The following is a 19,291-nucleotide window of genomic DNA, read 5'->3' as shown; positions in this document are numbered from 1 at the left end:
TTGAAGTTTTCTCGTTGAATTGTTTCACATTTTATTTCATCAGGGCCTTACGTAGTGACCTTACGGTGTGTGTTTTGCTAACCAAGACCGTATGGAAACCATCACATGTACACATCTACGTCATATAAATTCTTGTGGATATTTGTCTCAATAGCAATCATATCACATCTCCATATTTTACTTACTTATGATGAGACAAAAATAAAATACTATTAATTAAACACTGTATGCATTATACTTCTCCGTAACGATTAACATGTGCAATTGCATATTTGAACAAAATTGATAAGATGTAATTGACAATCACTTTTTTAAAACTGAAATCGTGATATCAATGTGTTTGTTTAACATGATTATTAACATCTTAATAGAAAATGTCATTAATGATCCTTACTTAAACATAAATATGTTCGATATTATATCAAATAATATTTTCAAAATACCCGAATAAGATCCTTTTTTAATTATAATCTTTAAAGAACAACATTTGACTAAAGAACATATAATAATCAATACCTTTATGTATTTTGAAAGAGAAAACCGGATGAATGAACTGTAAAGGACAGATATATATATATAATTTGACTCCTCAAAATTCGAGAGTCTATCCTAAATTGAGGTAAATTACATGGCCTTCTAAATTCTGTATCGATTCCTAACATCATTGAAGAGATATTAATTGTCGCAATCCGGATATGGTGTACAAAAATCTTTGCACCTTTGTTTGCGGTATACCATCTTTGCCGCAAGTTTATTGTTTTCTGTTTGGTATTAACTTTTTAATTAAGATCCATTTATTACACCTTGTGATCCGTTTATTTGGCAATCGCCAATGGCAGTCAGCAGGGTTTAAGAACATTTGTTGTTCGACCTGTTAGTCAAATGCGTTTTGTTAAAATATACTTTTTCACTTTTTTGGTCTTTTGGAAAATGTTGTTTGTGCTGTATTTAGACCCCTCTAACAAGAAATTTGTTTTTGCATGCACACGTATAAAAATTCCGGTTTTTATCCAACGCAATAATAGGTTTGAACGTTGTTTTCAATTTAGACTTGTTTATATTTTTTCGTTTGGGCTTGTATTATATTTGCCTTCGGGTTTATATGATCCGTTCATCCTAATTTGACTCCTCAAAATTCGAGAGTCTATCCTAAATTGAGGTAAATTACATGGCCTTCTAAATACTGTTTCAATTCCTAACATCACTGAAGAGACATTAATTGTCGAAATCCGGATATGGTGTACAAAAATCTTTGCATCTTTGTTTGCGGTATACCATCTTTGCCGCAAGTTTATTGTTTTCTGTTTGGTATTAACTTTTTAATTAAGATCCATTTATTACACCTTGTGATCCGTTTATTTGGCGATCGCCAATGGCAGTCAGCAGGGTTTAAGAACATTTGTTGTTCGACCTGTTAGTCAAATGCGTTTTGTTAAAATATACTTTTTCACTTTTTTGGTCTTTTGGAAAATGTTGTTTGTGCTGTATTTAGACCCCTCTAACAAGAAATTTGTTTTTGCATGCACACGTATAAAAATTCCGGTTTTTATCCAACGCAATCATAGGTTTGAACGTTGTTTTCAATTTAGACTTGTATATAATTTTAATGTGCGTATTGTTATGCGTTTACTTTTCTACATTGGCTAGAGGTATAGGGGGAGGGTTGAGATCTCATAAACATGTTTAACCCCGCCGCATTTTTGCGCCTGTCCCAAGTCAGGAGCCTCTAGCCTTTGTTAGTCTTGTATTATTTTTAATTTTAGTTTCTTGTGTACAATTTGGAGTTTAGTATGGCGTTCATTATCACTGAACTAGTATATATATTTGTTTAGGGGCCAGCTGAAGGACGCCTCCGGGTGCGGGAATTTCTCGCTGCATTGAAGACCTGTTGGTGGCCTTCTGCTGTTGTCTGTTCTGTGGTCGGGTTGTTGTCTCTTTGACACATTCCCCATTTCCATTCTCAATTTTATATATATGTGTGTGTGTGTGTGTGTGTGTATCTGAATATATTTTGGTATAGAAAACGTTTTAATGTATTGGCTACTCGTTTACAATTGTAAACATGTTGACAGGCGTGACAATTAAAGTTTGAATATTTTGGTTTGGCATCAGTATTTCCCACCAGTTTTTGTACGATAAGAAATGGATTGTAGTTTGTAAATATTGTAATTAATAAGGGTAATAACATTCCGTTTGTCTTTCAATACACAGATATTCGAATTTTAATTCCTGATTCAGAGTATAAATTTAAGGTACGTAAACTACTCAAAAGTATACTGCACAGAATGAACTTTTCACAACCAGTTAAATCATTGGCGACTATTTTGAGGTGATGCAATACTAATATTTAGTTATTAGATTTAATTGATATCTGTAACGGTTTTTGATTTATATTTTCCTTTCTCAAAGTTTTCGATTTTTATATCAGTTTGTTTTAGATACGGTCGTGTAACTGTCAATGTGTTATCCATGTGATATCAATTACCAAATTACACGTCAAAAATGCTATTGGGAGTGATCTAAATTCTAAATAATGATACACCAGCCTTTAACGTTATTATCTAAAGCTACATGGCATTTTATTCAAATTTTAAAGACCACGACAAGACTGCGTTGTTGCAACATTAACGTTAAGAGGTTAAAGCATATTTTCATGGCATATAACAATACTATACTAATATATATTTAAATTTATTAGACTCGGCGAAATTTAAATTTTTTACATATGAAAGTTAAGTATAAAATACATTTTTTGGTAAAAAAAATACCTTCTAACTTTAGACGAAACGCGCGTCTGGCGTATTAAATTATAATCCTGATACTTTTGATAACTATTTAGTTAAACAATTATTATATTACAATACATCAGTAGTCCGTAAAGCTTTTGTTCAGGGAGGTTTTCAGTGCAATATACAGGTATGTTCTCCTCACGCTGAGTCATAATCTTTTGTTTCTAAACGTAGATAAATAATGGTTTTCGTCACCAGTTGTTCTTTAAAGTCATATGAAACTTCAAATTAAAAAAAAACTCATGCATTTGTTTTTTAAAACTAAAAACTTACGTACATATACTTTTTTCTGAGGAAAATTCTTTAGTTTGTCCAAACTTGGAAGAAATTTACTTTTTTCGTATGCAGTTACCTCAGCGTGACCTTTCTCGTAAAATTCCGGTTATCGCAATACGCAAATGCAAAAGGGAAAACCAAATTGCAGAGAGAGTCAACAAACGTAAACTTTGATCCGTCATCGAAATAAACTATATCTTATTGTACATGTTATACACGTGCTGACCTGAATATCCATGCTTCTTTGTTGATAGTTTACAAAGGTGACAATCTGTAAACTTCGGCTTCAAAACACGACCATTAATTAGCTGCAATATTTTCATAACAACACTGACCCTGTGAAATATTTTTTGATGATTATACGAAATGGATTCGTAATTAATTATAAAGTATTGCACAGAATAAACTCATCATAGATACCAGGATTGAAATTTTATATTTACGCCAGACGCGCGTTTCGTCTACAAAATACTCATCAGTGACGCTCGAATCAAAAAATATTAAAAAGGTCAAATAAAGTACGAAGTTGAAGAGCATTGAGGACCAAAAATTCCTAAAAGTTTTGCCAAATACAGCTAAGGTAATCTATTCCTGAGGTAGAAAAGCCTTAGTATTTCAAAAATTCAAAGTTTTGTTAAACAGTTAATTTATAATTATGAACATATCAATGATAACTCAAGTCAACACAGAAGTGCTGACTACTGGGCTGGTGATACCCTCGGGGAAATAAATCTCCACCAGAAGACAAGAAGACTAGGTTTATGATATCTGAATGCATTGGTTCAGAATTGGACTTACATTATTTTTCACCAGTCACTCGTTTCATATGACTATAATTGTAGATCCTTTCATAAGTATACGAGTTAGAAAAAACTAATTGGCTACATAATTTGATAATATTTTTTTTAACGGCTGCGGTATAATATAAAATGAAGATGTGGTATGATTGCCAATGAGACAACTCTTCACAAGAGACCAAATTACACAGAAATTGACAACTATAGGTCACCGTACGGGCCGGATACTTGTACATCCCAACAACAAAAAGACACTAAGTACAGATCTGAGAGTACTCGCAGTTACTGACAGCTAGTTCAAAACCAATAACAATTAATAAAAACAAATCACGCATCTAAAGATAAGGTGGTTTCAGTGCCTTATGGTTGACCATTTAAATATGCACGAAAGTTCCATGGGGGTTCCATGTGTCAACCATGCTGCATGATGATGATGATGTTACTGTCTGTCTTTTTGTGTGTTTTATCATGGATTTAGGAAATCGCGATTGGTTTTCAGATTATTTACGGAAGAGTGAATAAACAAAATTTGTGCGCCCGCCTTGTTAATTCTCTCAATTATGTAACCATATTGTCAGAGGTAAATTTACCTTAGTTGTCCATATCCAAATCTCTGTTGTAAAAGAGCAACATAGTATGTTTTTACAACTCTACAGATACCGTTGACTTATCTGGAAATCTGAACTATACTTCATGCATTGTAGACGGTTTTTTTCCCTCATAACCAATCATTATTTATTTATATTCATTATCAAAAAACCTTGATTTCCAAATTTAAATACGAATCCAAACAAAGACATCACACTTTAGTTTGAAACCCTTACACTGATGTTTGCAGTTTTTTGCATGGTCTTGCCTACATTGGCTGAAGTTTTTCGCCCATTGTTATGACAAAGCACGTTATATTGCTGAAATGATTGCTGTATGTAGTTGTTTGTATTCAACTGCTTCGGTTCTAAGAAGGTAAATCCAGAAAATGCGCTACGGAGGCATACAATTTATAAAGAGTTATTCTCATTTTTAACAAAAATTTGGGCATGAAGTTTGGCTGCATCTGTAATTAAACAGTATTAACAAACGAGATATCGCATCCTTATATGCTGATGTCGTTAAAGCCCCTTTTATTTAGATATAAGCCATGAAAAAATATAGATCCGTTAAATAAACTTATTCTCAGAGGTTATCAATGTTACGTCGAAATAAGATCTCTGAATATTGGTTTTTTAACGTCACTGACATTTAATGTGTTGATATCATAAAATATATATTCCACTTATAAACACTTGTGGTACTATATCTATGTTGTATTTTTTTATTACACAAGTTCATGTTTGCAGATTGTCTACTATGGCGTCTTTGTACTAGATGAATTTGATATGTAAGTCTAGTTTATGTTTAGTTGTACTTATCGTTGAACTAGCTTTCAGTAGCTAGGGTTACCCCTAGATAGGTAGGTTTTTTTCTTAATTGTTGATGTGTGATTTGTATCAAGCCATTTCAACCTGATTTTAACAGTTTGTTTTATGTTGTGCCGTAACACTACCCTCCCAGGTAGACTGTTCGCAAACATGTTTTTCCCCACCACATTCTGAATGTGTCTGTCGCTGTAATTATGTGTTTACTTTGTCGTTTGTTGCTGAATATCATATTTGTTTTTAGTTTTGTATACTAATCGATCAGTTGCTTTGTATACTAATCGAGCAGTTGTTTTGTATACTAATCGAGCTGTTGTTTTGTATACTAATCGAGCAGTTGAATTTTTTGTTTGATTTGTTTTACATATTTTCATTTCGTTGCCCTTACAAGATTTAACATTTGCCAGTTTTTACTAATCATCTAAATATGTTCATCATAATATAAAAAAATAAACACATTTCCAAAGTTATAACTCTATGTTCCCTCTTATAACGGAGAAAATCGAATATTTGTACTTTTTTGGTAAACATAAGTCATCGGGTTGTGACTTTTTAGTCAGATTTTGAATGCTGGGTAGAGACCTAAATTCAGTTAAAGTCTAAATACCTTAAAACACTAAATTATTATGATGGAAAATGAACACACATCTTACGTTTTGTATTAATTAAACAAAATTTCCTGTTGTTTCGGTATATATTTTCGATTTAATTTAATAAATTAATAAATTTTACCGAAATTTTTCATGAACACAAATTATTTACCTATACTGAACGGAAAATATTTATCGTTTTTATTTACCTTAATAATTTTGACATCTATTTCAACGCTAATTCTGTGTGAATAGAATGTGTCTTTTATTTCGGAAAGTCATTGTTTTTTTTCTCTCGAATAGATGAACATTTTGTAATACAATTCGTTTTAACTTTACCTGAGAGCAATTTAGCCTCAGTCGTACAGTGTTACGATGACAATATTGTCCCCTAACTTAATAGAGAGATACAATAACAGATGTGTTTAATTTAGTTTACCGGAATTGTTTAACTCTGTTGTATCAAATCTATCGATGTATACATAATAAATCTCAAATAGCCATCAGCTGGATATAATCTATCGACCGATTATTTAGAAATATAAATTGTGTTTTACACTGGTCATTTTGTGTCCTTTTATAGCTTGCTGTTTGGAGTGAGTCAAGGCTCTGTGCTGAAGGTCATACTTTGACTCATAATGGTTTAGTTTTTACACATTGTGACTTGGATAGAGAGTTGTCTCATTAACACTCATACCACATCTTCTTATTTCTATATATTAAAGTTAAGACATGATACAATATGATACAATGGACACATAGGGCTTCCACATTTATATAGATATATTGTTTAAAACTTTTATAACATGATTTGGTTGTCGCGTGATGTAGAGGAATGTGTTGTAGAGTCAAAATTATAAATACAGATTTGTTGGGTTAGTTTAGGTTCGAATCCTTCTCTTTTGTACCTTTTCTTAATATTTGTTTCCCTTTTTTCTGATTTTGTATATTAAAGAAAGGCGAAAGATACCAAAGTGATGTTCAAAACTCATAAGTCGAAAATAACAGTACACAGAACACAACATAGAAAACTAAAGACTGAGCAAAAAAAAAAAGAGGTGAGCTCAGGTGCTCTGGATGGGTAGGCAGATCCAGCTCCACATGTAGCATCCATATTGTTGTTCATATAAATACAACCCCGGTGATAATTCTACGTCGGTTGGTCACATTTTTGTAAAAGGGGAGGGGATTGTGGGTACGACAATTGGAACATATCCGTCGTCATCTGTGAAGCAGATGTTCCATAACGATCAAACAACTCGTGATGGCGTCAGTAAAATATACCAATTGATGATTGTTGATATTTTTGTAGTCAGTACGGATTTTGCCTTTTGTTTTGGTTTGTTGTATGTATATTATTGACTAGTCCATGTATTTCAAAACAAATGATTACATTCAATTTGTAATAAAAATAGGGTGATTTCAGGTGTTTAGTACATATAATTACAAATACATTCGCAAATCTATATGAGAGTGGATGAATATGTGCATATAAATGGGTTTCTAGCTAGACATGCAGTAACATATATATTTTATTTACTAAGACTTTAGTTCGAATGTGCCTCATGTTTTGAATAACCGATAATATTCAGTCAAATTTATAATAATCAAATGAAAATTTCAGTACAGTAAACTATCCTGAAGTGCAGGCGATTTTGTTTTAAGATAGAATTTCATCATTCAAATCCACTACCTGTATGATTCCAATTACTGACCTTTTCTTGTCAATCTGTCAAGATATTAATGTGGTTATTTGAACTCACTACCAAAGGAGCTTAGTTAATAAAAAACTGTAATTTTGAAAAGAAGTCTCAACAAGAGTTCAAATAATAGACACAATGGATGAGCGATGTGTTGTTAATGTGATACTCACTGGGTTCATGGTATCTTGTTAACGAACCAACACTTATCTATTGAATTTACTCTATATAAATTAGCCTACCAAAAAGGTGGTTATCGTCTGTTTTGTTTCGTTATGTTGCTGTCTTATTAACGTGTAGTGAAATTCTCCTTCAGGATATTTAAAATGCCCACTATAAAGAAAAAAAAATTCAAACTGGTCCGAGAGAGAGAGAGAGAGAGAGAGAGAGAGAGTTGGTAGGGGCATACGCAGATTTAATGATACAAATATATCACAAGTACCGAAACTATCTGGAAACATAGGATAAAATCAGTTCATTCCCAAAGTAAAATGGCAACGATAGCCACAGCTACTGACCTGTTCTGATTATGGAACCTTCAGTTATATTGTTGATACAAAGAATATCTTCAATATGAAAAGTCAGATAAGTATACAAAAAGTATAAATCCTACCTAATAATATACCGTAAGTGATCGCTTGTGGAGAAAATTCGAATTCCAAGGAAGTCTTAACAACGATTTCATATCACTGTCCTGATTGTGCAAAGAATAAAATCTTAAATCATATCATGATTTCATAAGTCAATGAGTTTTATTGATTGATTCTAAACAGAAATATCACACAGGGAAAAGTTAAAATATTTGGTTCGGTCTATTTGATTGAATATGCACTACTAAATGACTGATTTTGACCGGAAATCTGCCATGAATAGCGCAAATACTAACCAATCAAATTGAAAGCAAAACATATTATCTTATGAAAGTTCAAAAAAAGTCTGATTCTGTAAGTTTACTTTCTATTAACCAATACCAATTATTCCAACAGTTGTTTCCATTGGTTTGATCATCATTCTTGTTTGTTTTAGCGCATTTGGTTTCCATGTTTTCCAATACATGTTCGAAGTATCATTATACATCTCTCCATATCCACCATTGATATTGACAGACGTACATGCAGTATGCCACCATCCACTTTCCTTTTTTATACCACAGTTAAGGTCTGGGCTTAAATCGTTGTCCCTGTCACGAGCGGTAAACATATGATTTAATTTTGGATCCAAATCCACCATTGCATTACCTGCAAATAGATATAAGAAGATGTGGTATAAGTGCGAATGAGACAACTCTCCATCCAAGTTACAATTTGTAAAAGTAAACCATTATAGGTCAAAGTACGTTTAACAGGACACAACATTATTCAATACTATTTGCATTACTTAACCTGCAATATTTTGAATGAGCGAAACAAAAAAATATGAAAATCAATCTTTAAGAATTTTATGTGCCAGAAGTCAAAGCCGAATATTTGAAAGCCAAGGATTCCAGTATAGTGAACTAAAATGTAGTTATTTAACAATAATGTATAATATGTATTTGAAACTGTGTATATACCTTCTTTATATAAAAACAGTAATCATTACTGTATTTAGATTTATTTTAAAGGTAATTGGTTATTCTCTCTGTTCAAAAGAGTCAGTTTAATGAATTCTGACCTCTGTATATTAAGAGCATCGCCTGTATTCGTCCCTTTATATACATAATTGTTATAGTAAAATAAAACCATATACCCTTTGTTTGAATTAAAGAATGACTGTAATATTTTTTTCTGTCTGTGAAGAAGTAACATAAAAAATGTGGTGCACATTGGATACCTGCGTAGCGGTTTATTTAAAAGTGTCCATCTTTTGAGGTAATTTCGAATATCAGTCTTTTTATAATTAAGTTCTAACTTCAATTTTAAAGGAGTAAATTATGAAAAAACTTTTTGTCACGGTCACATGATAAAATTATGTCTATGAGCTGATAGATAAAAAAAACTTTCAGCCAATCAGAAGACGTGTTACATCCAAAATTTAATTATCAACATATAGAAGAAACCGATGTATATATACTCTAAGATAGTTTTTGATATTCGAAAAATATTTTAATATAGTATAGAAATAAAAAATGATTGTAACCTCGCTTCAGGTCTAGTTACGAAAAATGGGCAATGTCACAGATTTAGGAAAAATGTGCATACCTTAGCTGAAAATGCATTTATTCTTATTATTTTCAGAAGTATTTTAAAATGAAATCTTTCAAAAAAGAAGTACATTTCTATAGGAAGCACATCGAATCGGAAAGAAACGTTCTTAAATTTCATTTTTCATGAATTATTAAATCTCCAATTACAAATGGATATATTTTTTCTATACATAGAGATAAATAGTTCATCTTTCCGTTTTAATAGATTATTACACTAAAGTAAAATAAAAATAGGATCATTTCGATTTTTTTTTTAATTCAACAGTCATAATTATGTATTAAGTAATGGAAGATACGTGATAATAATGTAAATGAGGAGGTCAAGTAAAGGAGAAATTATTGGTTTCAATCATTAATACCTGCTGTTCCACTGTAATCCATCAGAAAGAGTGTGTAGTTTGTACTCTCATCCCCAACATATATTGTATCATAAATAGCATGCGATGTATTCCCTGCAAAGTCTTCAAGGTCAAATCGGACTTGGTAGGATCCTTGTCGTAGAATGACATGCAAATTATCATTTCCTGAAAAAAAAAATCATTTCCGAAATGGTTGCTGCTGGACATACTCTGTACCTTGAACTGGAAAACAATTAACATACAGTTTAGACATATGTGCTTTTAATTTTACCGATTTAATTCTAGTTTGGACATTTTCAATTAAAGAAAACGAATTGATATAACAGGAAGCTAAACATACGACATGTACGATTTATTTTGCTATTGCTACTACGTCAGCTTGTAAAAGAGGTATTATTTGCGTCTTTGAAATAACGAAGCAAAATAGCAGATACAGCTGAATCAACTATTATGATAAATAAAATCATTGTAAGTTTTAATTAATGCGTTTACGTTTGTTACTAAATGAAATCGCCCGATAGTAGTTTTACGTATCTTACGTATCGGGCTTATCAACATTCGGGTTATTTTTCATTTCCGATATACTGGCAAAAAAGAGATAATTTGAATCATATTCTATCGTCTATATATGAATAATAGGTAGATACGTAAGAAAAGAATGACTGATTTCGAAAGTCCGGACGCCTCTAATAGATAATTCTTGATATCACCATTCGAACTGTACAGATATAAATAGCTTTTATATTATTACAGTTATAATTATAGCAACTATCTGCAATTAGAAATACGACTTCGTATATGTATATCCAAATACTGGCGTGCACTGGAAAAAAGTTCGGAATTTAATTTTCGTTTTGTTTTCGTTTTTCTGTTGATTTCTTTTCAAAACCGTGTCTTTTTTGTGAATGTTGCTTCCCACACATTTGGTGGCAGTTGTTACCTGACGAAGGTTTAATTGAACACACTTATTATACACATTACAATCGATATAAGTCCTTTCCTTTTTTATAATGTCAACCCTCAGTTCAAATATAGTTTAAGACGTAATGTATCTGAAGACTTGATTGTGATTTTGTATTGCTGGTTTTCTAAGTTGGGAAAAGTTTTGTTAATCAGATACTTATCAGTACGCTTAAAGTTAGCAATGGTTTGCGTGGGTTTTATCTAAAATGTCTCAAAATATGCGACTGTTGAGTGCAAAAAAACGTCAACATAGCCAAACCTTGACCATTCGGGTTAAAGTGATAATAATGTTACGTTAAGGCACATACCAAGCCAATGTTCACCAGCTATGTCCCCAAATCCAGATTTGTAATCATCCCAAAACCGATAGAAGTCCACAGTACCATCATATCTTCTCTGGATTGTCTGATAAAGTAAGATGATTAAACTATATTTCATTGACCAAATTAGTATTACCTGTTCAATTAATAATCAGAAAATGCCAGTCTAAACTGTTTTGAAAATTAACGAAATATAATACGTTTCAAGAGGGAAATTTCGGAATAGCCTATTCTACCTTTTCTTTTTCTGGTATTTCTTTGTTAATTCGGAATTTTATTTCAGCATTAGTCTTTGAATAGATGCCAAACTTAGAGATCAATTTAAGAGATCTTTATTCATTTTGTAGTACATTTTACCCCTGACATAATAATAGTTGCATCCCATATCATGTTTGGCATTAATATATTCATTTTGTTTTGTTTTTTTTTTAATTTACAGTCTGTGTATATAATGGATAAACCGTCGTACAAATTTTGTCAACCCAAAGGTATGTTGTTCAATCAAACTGAAACTTAATTATCTACCCAATATTTTAACGTAGTGATCTTGCTATATTCTGTTTGAATATGAGAACATGTATGAAAATGCAAAAAAAAAAAAAAAAAAAGAAACAAGGAGAAAATAAACAAAACACAAAAAAAAAAACCCAATAAAATACTGATTTCTTCAGGGAATTGCAGAATACCAAATATCAATCGCTACTGTCAATAAAAAAAAACATGAAAAACTTGCAAAAAGGTTTTCTTGATAGATATAGTATTCTAAAATAGAAAATAAGATATTTCAAAAGACTAAGAAATTATTTATTTGCTAGCATAATATGTCTGCTAAATTAAACCCAGACCATTTTTTGATATGTTGCTTCTATTTTTTTAAAGAAAGGCATAACTTACTGTCCATCCCCCATCATCAATGTTCATTTCACAGAACACAGCAATTTCAGATCCTATTTCAGGCTGAATACAATACACTCCACTATTTGTTTCATCTGGCAGTTCACTGCAGTCCCTTGCAGGAGCTGAAACCCATTTCTTGGAATTAAAGCATTATGATACGCTTGTTTTGTTTGTGTATTCTCTTTTTACATCCATTTCAAAGACAGTTTCTAGGAACAGTACATTATATTTTTGTTGTTTATGTTGATATTGGGTTATCAGAGCTGTCGTGTCGCAATTTCCATTTTGTAATTATAAACAATGCGTATACGAATGTAGTATTGAGTCACTATAGTTTCATTTATGGCATGACATGTTGAAGTTGCTTGGTGTGGAAAAGTTCTTGATAGGTATGAAAATGTGTAATAAAATAAAAGGTCATTTGTAATAAAGACTGCTGGTAACTTAGAAAATGTGACAATGTGATATAGTGCATCACCAATAAAGTTGAAACAATACTAACTTTGACAAAATTCTGTTTCGTTTAAGTCGTTCAAAGATTGACAATGAATTATGTTTCCGATTTTTCTTTTACAAAAACCAGACGTAAATTACGAGTAAATTAATTAATTAACAAATAGATAATCAATCAATCAATCAATCAATCAATTAATAAATAAATCGTTGTGGTATATTACAGAATATGAGAAATAAAATATAACATCCTTTGAAACTCTCTTTTCTTTGGCTAGAATTATTTTCGTTTAAAATGAAAAACGTCCTATATAAAAATAAATTTTCTTTAGTTTGTTTGCTATACAGAATTCAGGTTTCAGGTTGCTCAATCAATTTTGTCAATATAACGGAACTATGAACAACTGCCATACAAGTGGGAGGTTTAGTCTACTATTTTCTGTAAGATGTACCAAACATTAATGTTTATGACTTGGAGTTCGGTTTTTTTATTTCACTTTTTTTTATATAAATAAGACTGTGTATTGGAAGCCAAAATTAAAAAGTAAAAATTATACAAGAAAGAGGCAATCTGAATTCGCATTAAAAACAATCGTAATTTAATTTACAGCTTATTGAAATATGAATAAACATTGTGTATTGTAAATTGTTTAAATAAATGCATGGTTTTGCACTGAAATGGAAATAGAGCTTTGTAAATGTCTGAAGCGTCATCTTGGATTTACCTTTATCATGAACGCTTAAATCTGAACATTTGTAAATCATATATGAATAAATACAAAGAAATGTTAGTAACCATACAACCAAAAGTTATCTAAAAGATAAATTAATCAACGGTAAACTTTGCCTGGGAGAGTTTAAACCTTAGTTCCTTAATAATTTCTTTTATAAAAATATGCTGGTAATCACGCCAGTATCGATTACTAGTAACCGAAAATTACACTGATGAATTCCAAAACAATTTATGTATAAAAAGGCTTATTTGCTCAGGCAAATAGACAAAGGACAAAAAAGAAATATCGTAAGGTCTTGGTGTACGTCTTTTCTTTGGTCTTTATCGTGTTTAAGTAAGTTTGCTTTGTAAGACAATAAGTTAAAAACTTTTTTAACAAGTCATGACAAAATATTTTCCTGGAATTGTTCAAAAATGATGAAACCATTGATTAAATGTTTAGTTTGGTTAAAGGAGCATTGGCTGTCAAATTAATGTTCAACGATTTGACTCAAATTCTCATATTTGTTTATAACATAATATTATTAAAATCGTAAATCCTAATTATAAAAAGTTGAATATATACAATTAACAAAGCATGGGCTCGATAATATGTATCATCGTTTCGTGTGATTTTTAGTCTAGATGCCATCAAATTAACTATTGGTTTGACCTCCCAAGACTGCCGACGGTCATATATGCGATATAAACATAAACATATATATAAATAGAAAGATAACTCGTGCAATTGGAAATTTTCTAGGTCTGTTTGATTTCATATTATACGTTAAAATGTATGTTAATCATCGTTTTTACCTGTATAAGAATGAGTTTTTGTGGATCGAATCAGTCAATCAAATGATTCACCTTTGTTTCACTTTCAATGTTGACATTCTTTTCCTTTTAATAACTGAACACCCATAATTCATGCGTAATCCATCTCTAGCTAAGGGGTTAAATTGAAGGTCACATGCATACGGATTCAATAAGGTCGAATTATTCACTTGCAAGTGAATAATTCATCATTGATGTTTCTTAGCTTATTTTAACAAAATTGAACCATACTGGCTGCTAAAGCGAATTATTATTTCAATTTTTCACTTTTATTAATGATTTTACAAAAACAAAATCATTCTTTGATTTTTTTATATATCTCGTATCTAGTGCCCCTTTAATCAACATACGAAGCAAAAACTTAAGAACAATTAAAATAAAGAAAATGCAAATAAAGAAAAAAAAATGTTTTCCGCGTTTCGCAGTATAAATGAAAAATACTGTTTGAAAATTTCAATCATATTTTGTATGGGCCGATGATGTATGATTTGTTAGGTCGAATGACATAATGTTTTGTTATGGTAATAATTTTTCGCGAGTACGTGAAAAAAAAATTGTCTAGGTTGTCATTCTAGACTGAGACATCGTACAGTGGAAATGTTTATTCTAGTCTGTTTGCACGGCAAAATGCATATTTGAGTTGAGTCTAATTTAGTTGGCCAAAATTATAGTGCAGTTATAAACGTATCGGAGCGTTTTCAATAAAAACGTGATTTCTTGTCCCAGACACTTTAGAAAAAATGTGTTTGGTCTTTACAAGTAATTTTTTGTGCAGTCAGTACATTGAATTAGATTTAAAATTGAGAATGGAAATTGGGAATGTGTCAAAGAGACAACAACCCGACCATAGAACAGACAACAGCAGAAGGTCACCAACAGGTCTTCAATGCAGCGAGAAATTCCCGCACCCGGAGGCGTCCTTCAGCTGGCCCCTAAACAAATATATATACTAGTTCAGTGATAATGAACGCCATACTAAACTCCAAATTGTACACAAGAAACTAAAATTAAAAATAATACAAGACTGACAAAGGCTAGAGGCTCCTGACTTGGGACAGGCGCAAAAATGCGGCGGGGTTAAACATGTTTATGAGATCTCAACCCTCCCCCTATACCTCTAGCCAATGCAAAAAAGTAAACGCATAACAATACGCACATTAAAATTCAGTTCAAGAGAAGTCCGAGTCTGATGTCAGAAGATGTAACCAAAGAAAATAAACAAAATGACCATTATACATAAATAACAACAGACTACTAGCAGTTAACTGACATGCCAGCTCCAGACTTCAATTAAACTGATTGAAAGATTATGTCTTCTTCATATGAATATCAGGCACAATCCATCCCGTTAGGGGTTTTGTATCATACCATCATAACATATATGAGAAGAACATAAACCGTGTCATGCCAACAACTGGTTTTTAAATAAATGTGGTTAGTGCCGATGCAAAGACCCTATAAGTGAATCAATATTAACGCCAAAATATGCAATCTTTAATGACCTGACAACAGTATCGTAACTATATCCCTTCTTAATAGGTCTATTTAAAGGTTTTGTTAGCTTCAGAGGTGAATACTGACATTTTTGTGCTTTATAAAGAATATTTCCATAAAAAATTGGATGTGAAATACCTGAACGTATAAGAAGTCTGCATGTTGAGCTATATTTACGAATGATGTCCTTATACCGATGATAAAATTTAGTAAATGTTTTGACTAGTTTGTGATATCGAAAACCCTGGTGTAATAATTTTTCAGTAATACATAAATTTCTCTCGTTAAAATCTAAAACATTGTTACATACACGAGCGAATCGTACAAGTTGAGATATATAAACACCGTAAGATGGTGACAAGGGAACGTCACCATCTAAAAATGGATAATTAACGATAGGAAATGAAAAATCATCTCTTTTATCATATATTTTTGTATTAAGCTTTCCGTTAATGATATAGATATCAAGATCGAGGAAAGGGCAGTGGTCATTTTTAAGCAAAGAAATATAATTTTTTTGGAGGGATTAATAAGATATTGATTCCTGAATCGTTCAAAATAACCCAAATGGCATGTCCTTAGACCTCCTGTTCAACCTTCATACTTTAAAATATTGTAAAGAAAGGTATAAATAAATGTTAATTTTACTTACTATAAGTTCTTTAATTATTCAAAAGTATGTTTAGAGACAACATATTTTAATAAACAGCTTTTGACAAAGGATTTTTTATTATAGAAGGTGTGTCCTTGACATTCCTGACAAAATGTCCACTACGAAACGAAGTCATTAAATTTTGCTAATAAACAGTTCTATAAAATCAATGTTTGCAAGAGAAATAAACATTAGGGTCTCACAAAAGAAGTGATGCTTTTAAAACGGCAGTTAAATTGTTGGCAAAAAAAATTGAGCACATCAAATGGACCAGAGTGATACCGTATTTTTGTTAATGTCCACTACGAAACGGGTCAAATCTCCTTCAGTATCTGGTTTTAAAATTATGAAAAAAATATCAGTGTACAGCTTAGTACGTGCTTTGACGAATAGAATCATTTTTGTTACTATTGCAATATAAGGATTGTAGAGAAAAAATAAAACATGTGAATATGTCCACTACGAAACGGTCACCTACGAAACAAGTATGGGAGAAAAACGTTTCGTAGTGGACACTACCACTACCATGCAGTCGTTTTTGACTCTTTTTTCAATTATATTCGTGCAAAACAAATAACAAGGGTTAGTTTCATGTAATTTTCAGTATGATTTTATCAACATAGAATAGGGTTGATGTCAACTACGAAACTTTTTGTCCACTACGAAACGGTTTTGTCAACTACGAAACTCAGCAAAATGTCCACTACGTAACATGAGTTGTACCTTCATATGTGAAGTACTGTGTAATCTTTATCGATAAAAAATGGTTCTCCAATTCATAAAAAAATGAGATCGTTCTAGTATTTAAAGTAAAACAAACTGGAATGTCTATAGGAGGCATTAAAATGCAATAAGATGTGCGTTTAGAAGCAGTTTCGTAGTGGACAAATGTCCCTACGAAACAGTACATAAATTATGAAATTTTAAAGAGTATTTAAGATTGCACTTTTTACTTGCACACAGGTCTATAATAGAGGTATTAAAAATAACTCTTGAAATAAAATTTTAGACAAGTTGATTTTCCATTTTCTTTGGGTCTGAAATTCACACTTTTATTGAAAAACGCCCATAGACTAAAATTGAAACATTTTGTAAAATCAATACCTGATTTAGGAGTCTTAATAAATGTATATGATCCGTTATGGCGTTCCATTGTAGGACTGCATGAACAAGAAAACTGGCATTGTTCCAAGTATTTGTCAAAGCTACAGGACCCGCAGTTATAATCATTTGTACACATGATAGCACATTCGAATCCAGATTTCACTTTTGTTGTCATCATTGATGCTCCACTTGAAACTATTCGTGTGTCTGTTTCTTTGTTAAATATTTGTGATTTTAATGCAAAGCTTGCCACAAAATGTTTAAAAAATGCAAAAGTTGCTGCTTTCGTTATATAAGACATAATGTTCACTGATATTACGAAACAATTAACGATTGTTTTTGCAGTTAGCAAATGAAATGTCTTTTACATTAACTATGATGAGAAAATGACATTTCGAAGATTTAACAACATAATCGAATCATTATGTTACTCGGGAAACATGGATCGTATAATTTATTATCTGAATAAATCGTGTCTATATCATAATATTGATACAACGCCTTTAGAATAAGAATAAACATTATTACTATATTGCAGTTACATTATCATCACAAGATTCCCATTTCCAAAGTAATTCATCGTAAGTGATAGTTGACAGTAAATATTTCAATTATCATTAAAATCCATTCGAAGAGCAGGACACATTCTAAATGATACATGTAGAAAATAACAATAAAAGGCGGACATACAATTAGAGTCATTACATAACGTTTATATATATAACTAACGGATTCAATACAAAGACACAAAATAATATTAGTTTAGTGTTTAACGAATGAAATAGCTGTTATAACGGGTGGTAATTTAATTGGAAAATATTGCCATTTTCACATGATTGAATATGATTAGGCAATCTTCTTGTTAAAAATAAATGTTTGATCTTTTAAAATATCCCGCTTTGTATTATTATGGATTTATTTCAATTTAACATTTCAAGTCCAGAGAGAGTTTCGTGCTATTTAAGTGAAATAATACAAAATGAAATATTTTGAGTGGATTGAGTCTCAAAAACACATTTTATGAGAAAATTGCTTTGAAATAGGACTCTACCATAACTTGATAATAGTAGATAGAGCAAGTCAAAGTCCAGAAAGAGTCTGAATGACATTGATAGAATTTTTTTGTTAAAAATGGAAACTCCTAACACATTAGAATTGATGAATCGAAATATAATGAAAGTTCGCAACAGATTAATCCAGACCAGAGCTATTTTAATTGATTTATGAAGGGAGCGACCATTTAATTTCAAGGGGAGTTATGGTTTTTTCCTAAAAAATATTCTGATCCCCAATTTGATGAAAAAAAATATTCTGGTCAAGCAGATGACAAAAAAAATATTCTGAATCCAAATTTCCCCCATACCTTATAGTGTTAAATTTTGAAAAAAATAATTTGATTGATAGCGTCGAAAAACTAAATAAAAATGTTCGCGCAATTTTCTGGCCCAGACAAAAAACCAAACCCCACCCTTGAAGTTAAATGGTTGCTCCCTAAGAAAATGAACCTGTCAGGAATATGATTAAGCATCATGATCATGGTATGTTGGACAGAGTATTACTTCGTTTGAACTACATGTATACTGTAATTTTGAAGCAACTCTTCAATTGCAATTGCACATTTAATTATTTTAAAACAGTGGTATATAAATTAAAAAAAAAATGAAATTTCCAATTGTTAAATAAATTAAATAAAAGAACAGAGTTCCAATGTCCCCCACGTTGCACGTAAATATCTTATATTTCCAAGGGGC

At 31.4% G+C, this 19,291-nt stretch overlaps 1 protein-coding gene across 1 annotated transcript; it reads right to left on the bottom strand.

The window, feature by feature from the left end:
* Positions 1–8,294: 8,294 nt before the first annotated feature.
* Positions 8,295–17,932, bottom strand: LOC127716306 (fibrinogen-like protein A). Its single transcript, XM_052222477.1, has 5 exons — positions 17,541–17,932; positions 12,289–12,413; positions 11,383–11,479; positions 10,112–10,276; positions 8,295–8,805 (listed from the first exon to the last, which is right to left on the bottom strand). Exons 1-5 carry the CDS (start codon positions 17,839–17,841, stop codon positions 8,528–8,530), a joined length of 966 nt encoding a protein of 321 aa, XP_052078437.1. The 5' UTR covers positions 17,842–17,932; the 3' UTR covers positions 8,295–8,527.
* Between the last annotated feature and the right edge of the window lie 1,359 nt (positions 17,933–19,291).

Source organism: Mytilus californianus, unplaced genomic scaffold, assembly GCF_021869535.1.
Source record: "Mytilus californianus isolate M0D057914Y unplaced genomic scaffold, xbMytCali1.0.p SCAF_9, whole genome shotgun sequence".
Lineage (NCBI taxonomy): Eukaryota > Metazoa > Mollusca > Bivalvia > Mytilida > Mytilidae > Mytilus > Mytilus californianus.
Note: the sequence above shows the minus strand (reverse complement) of the source record. Positions and strands in the feature narration are given on the sequence as shown.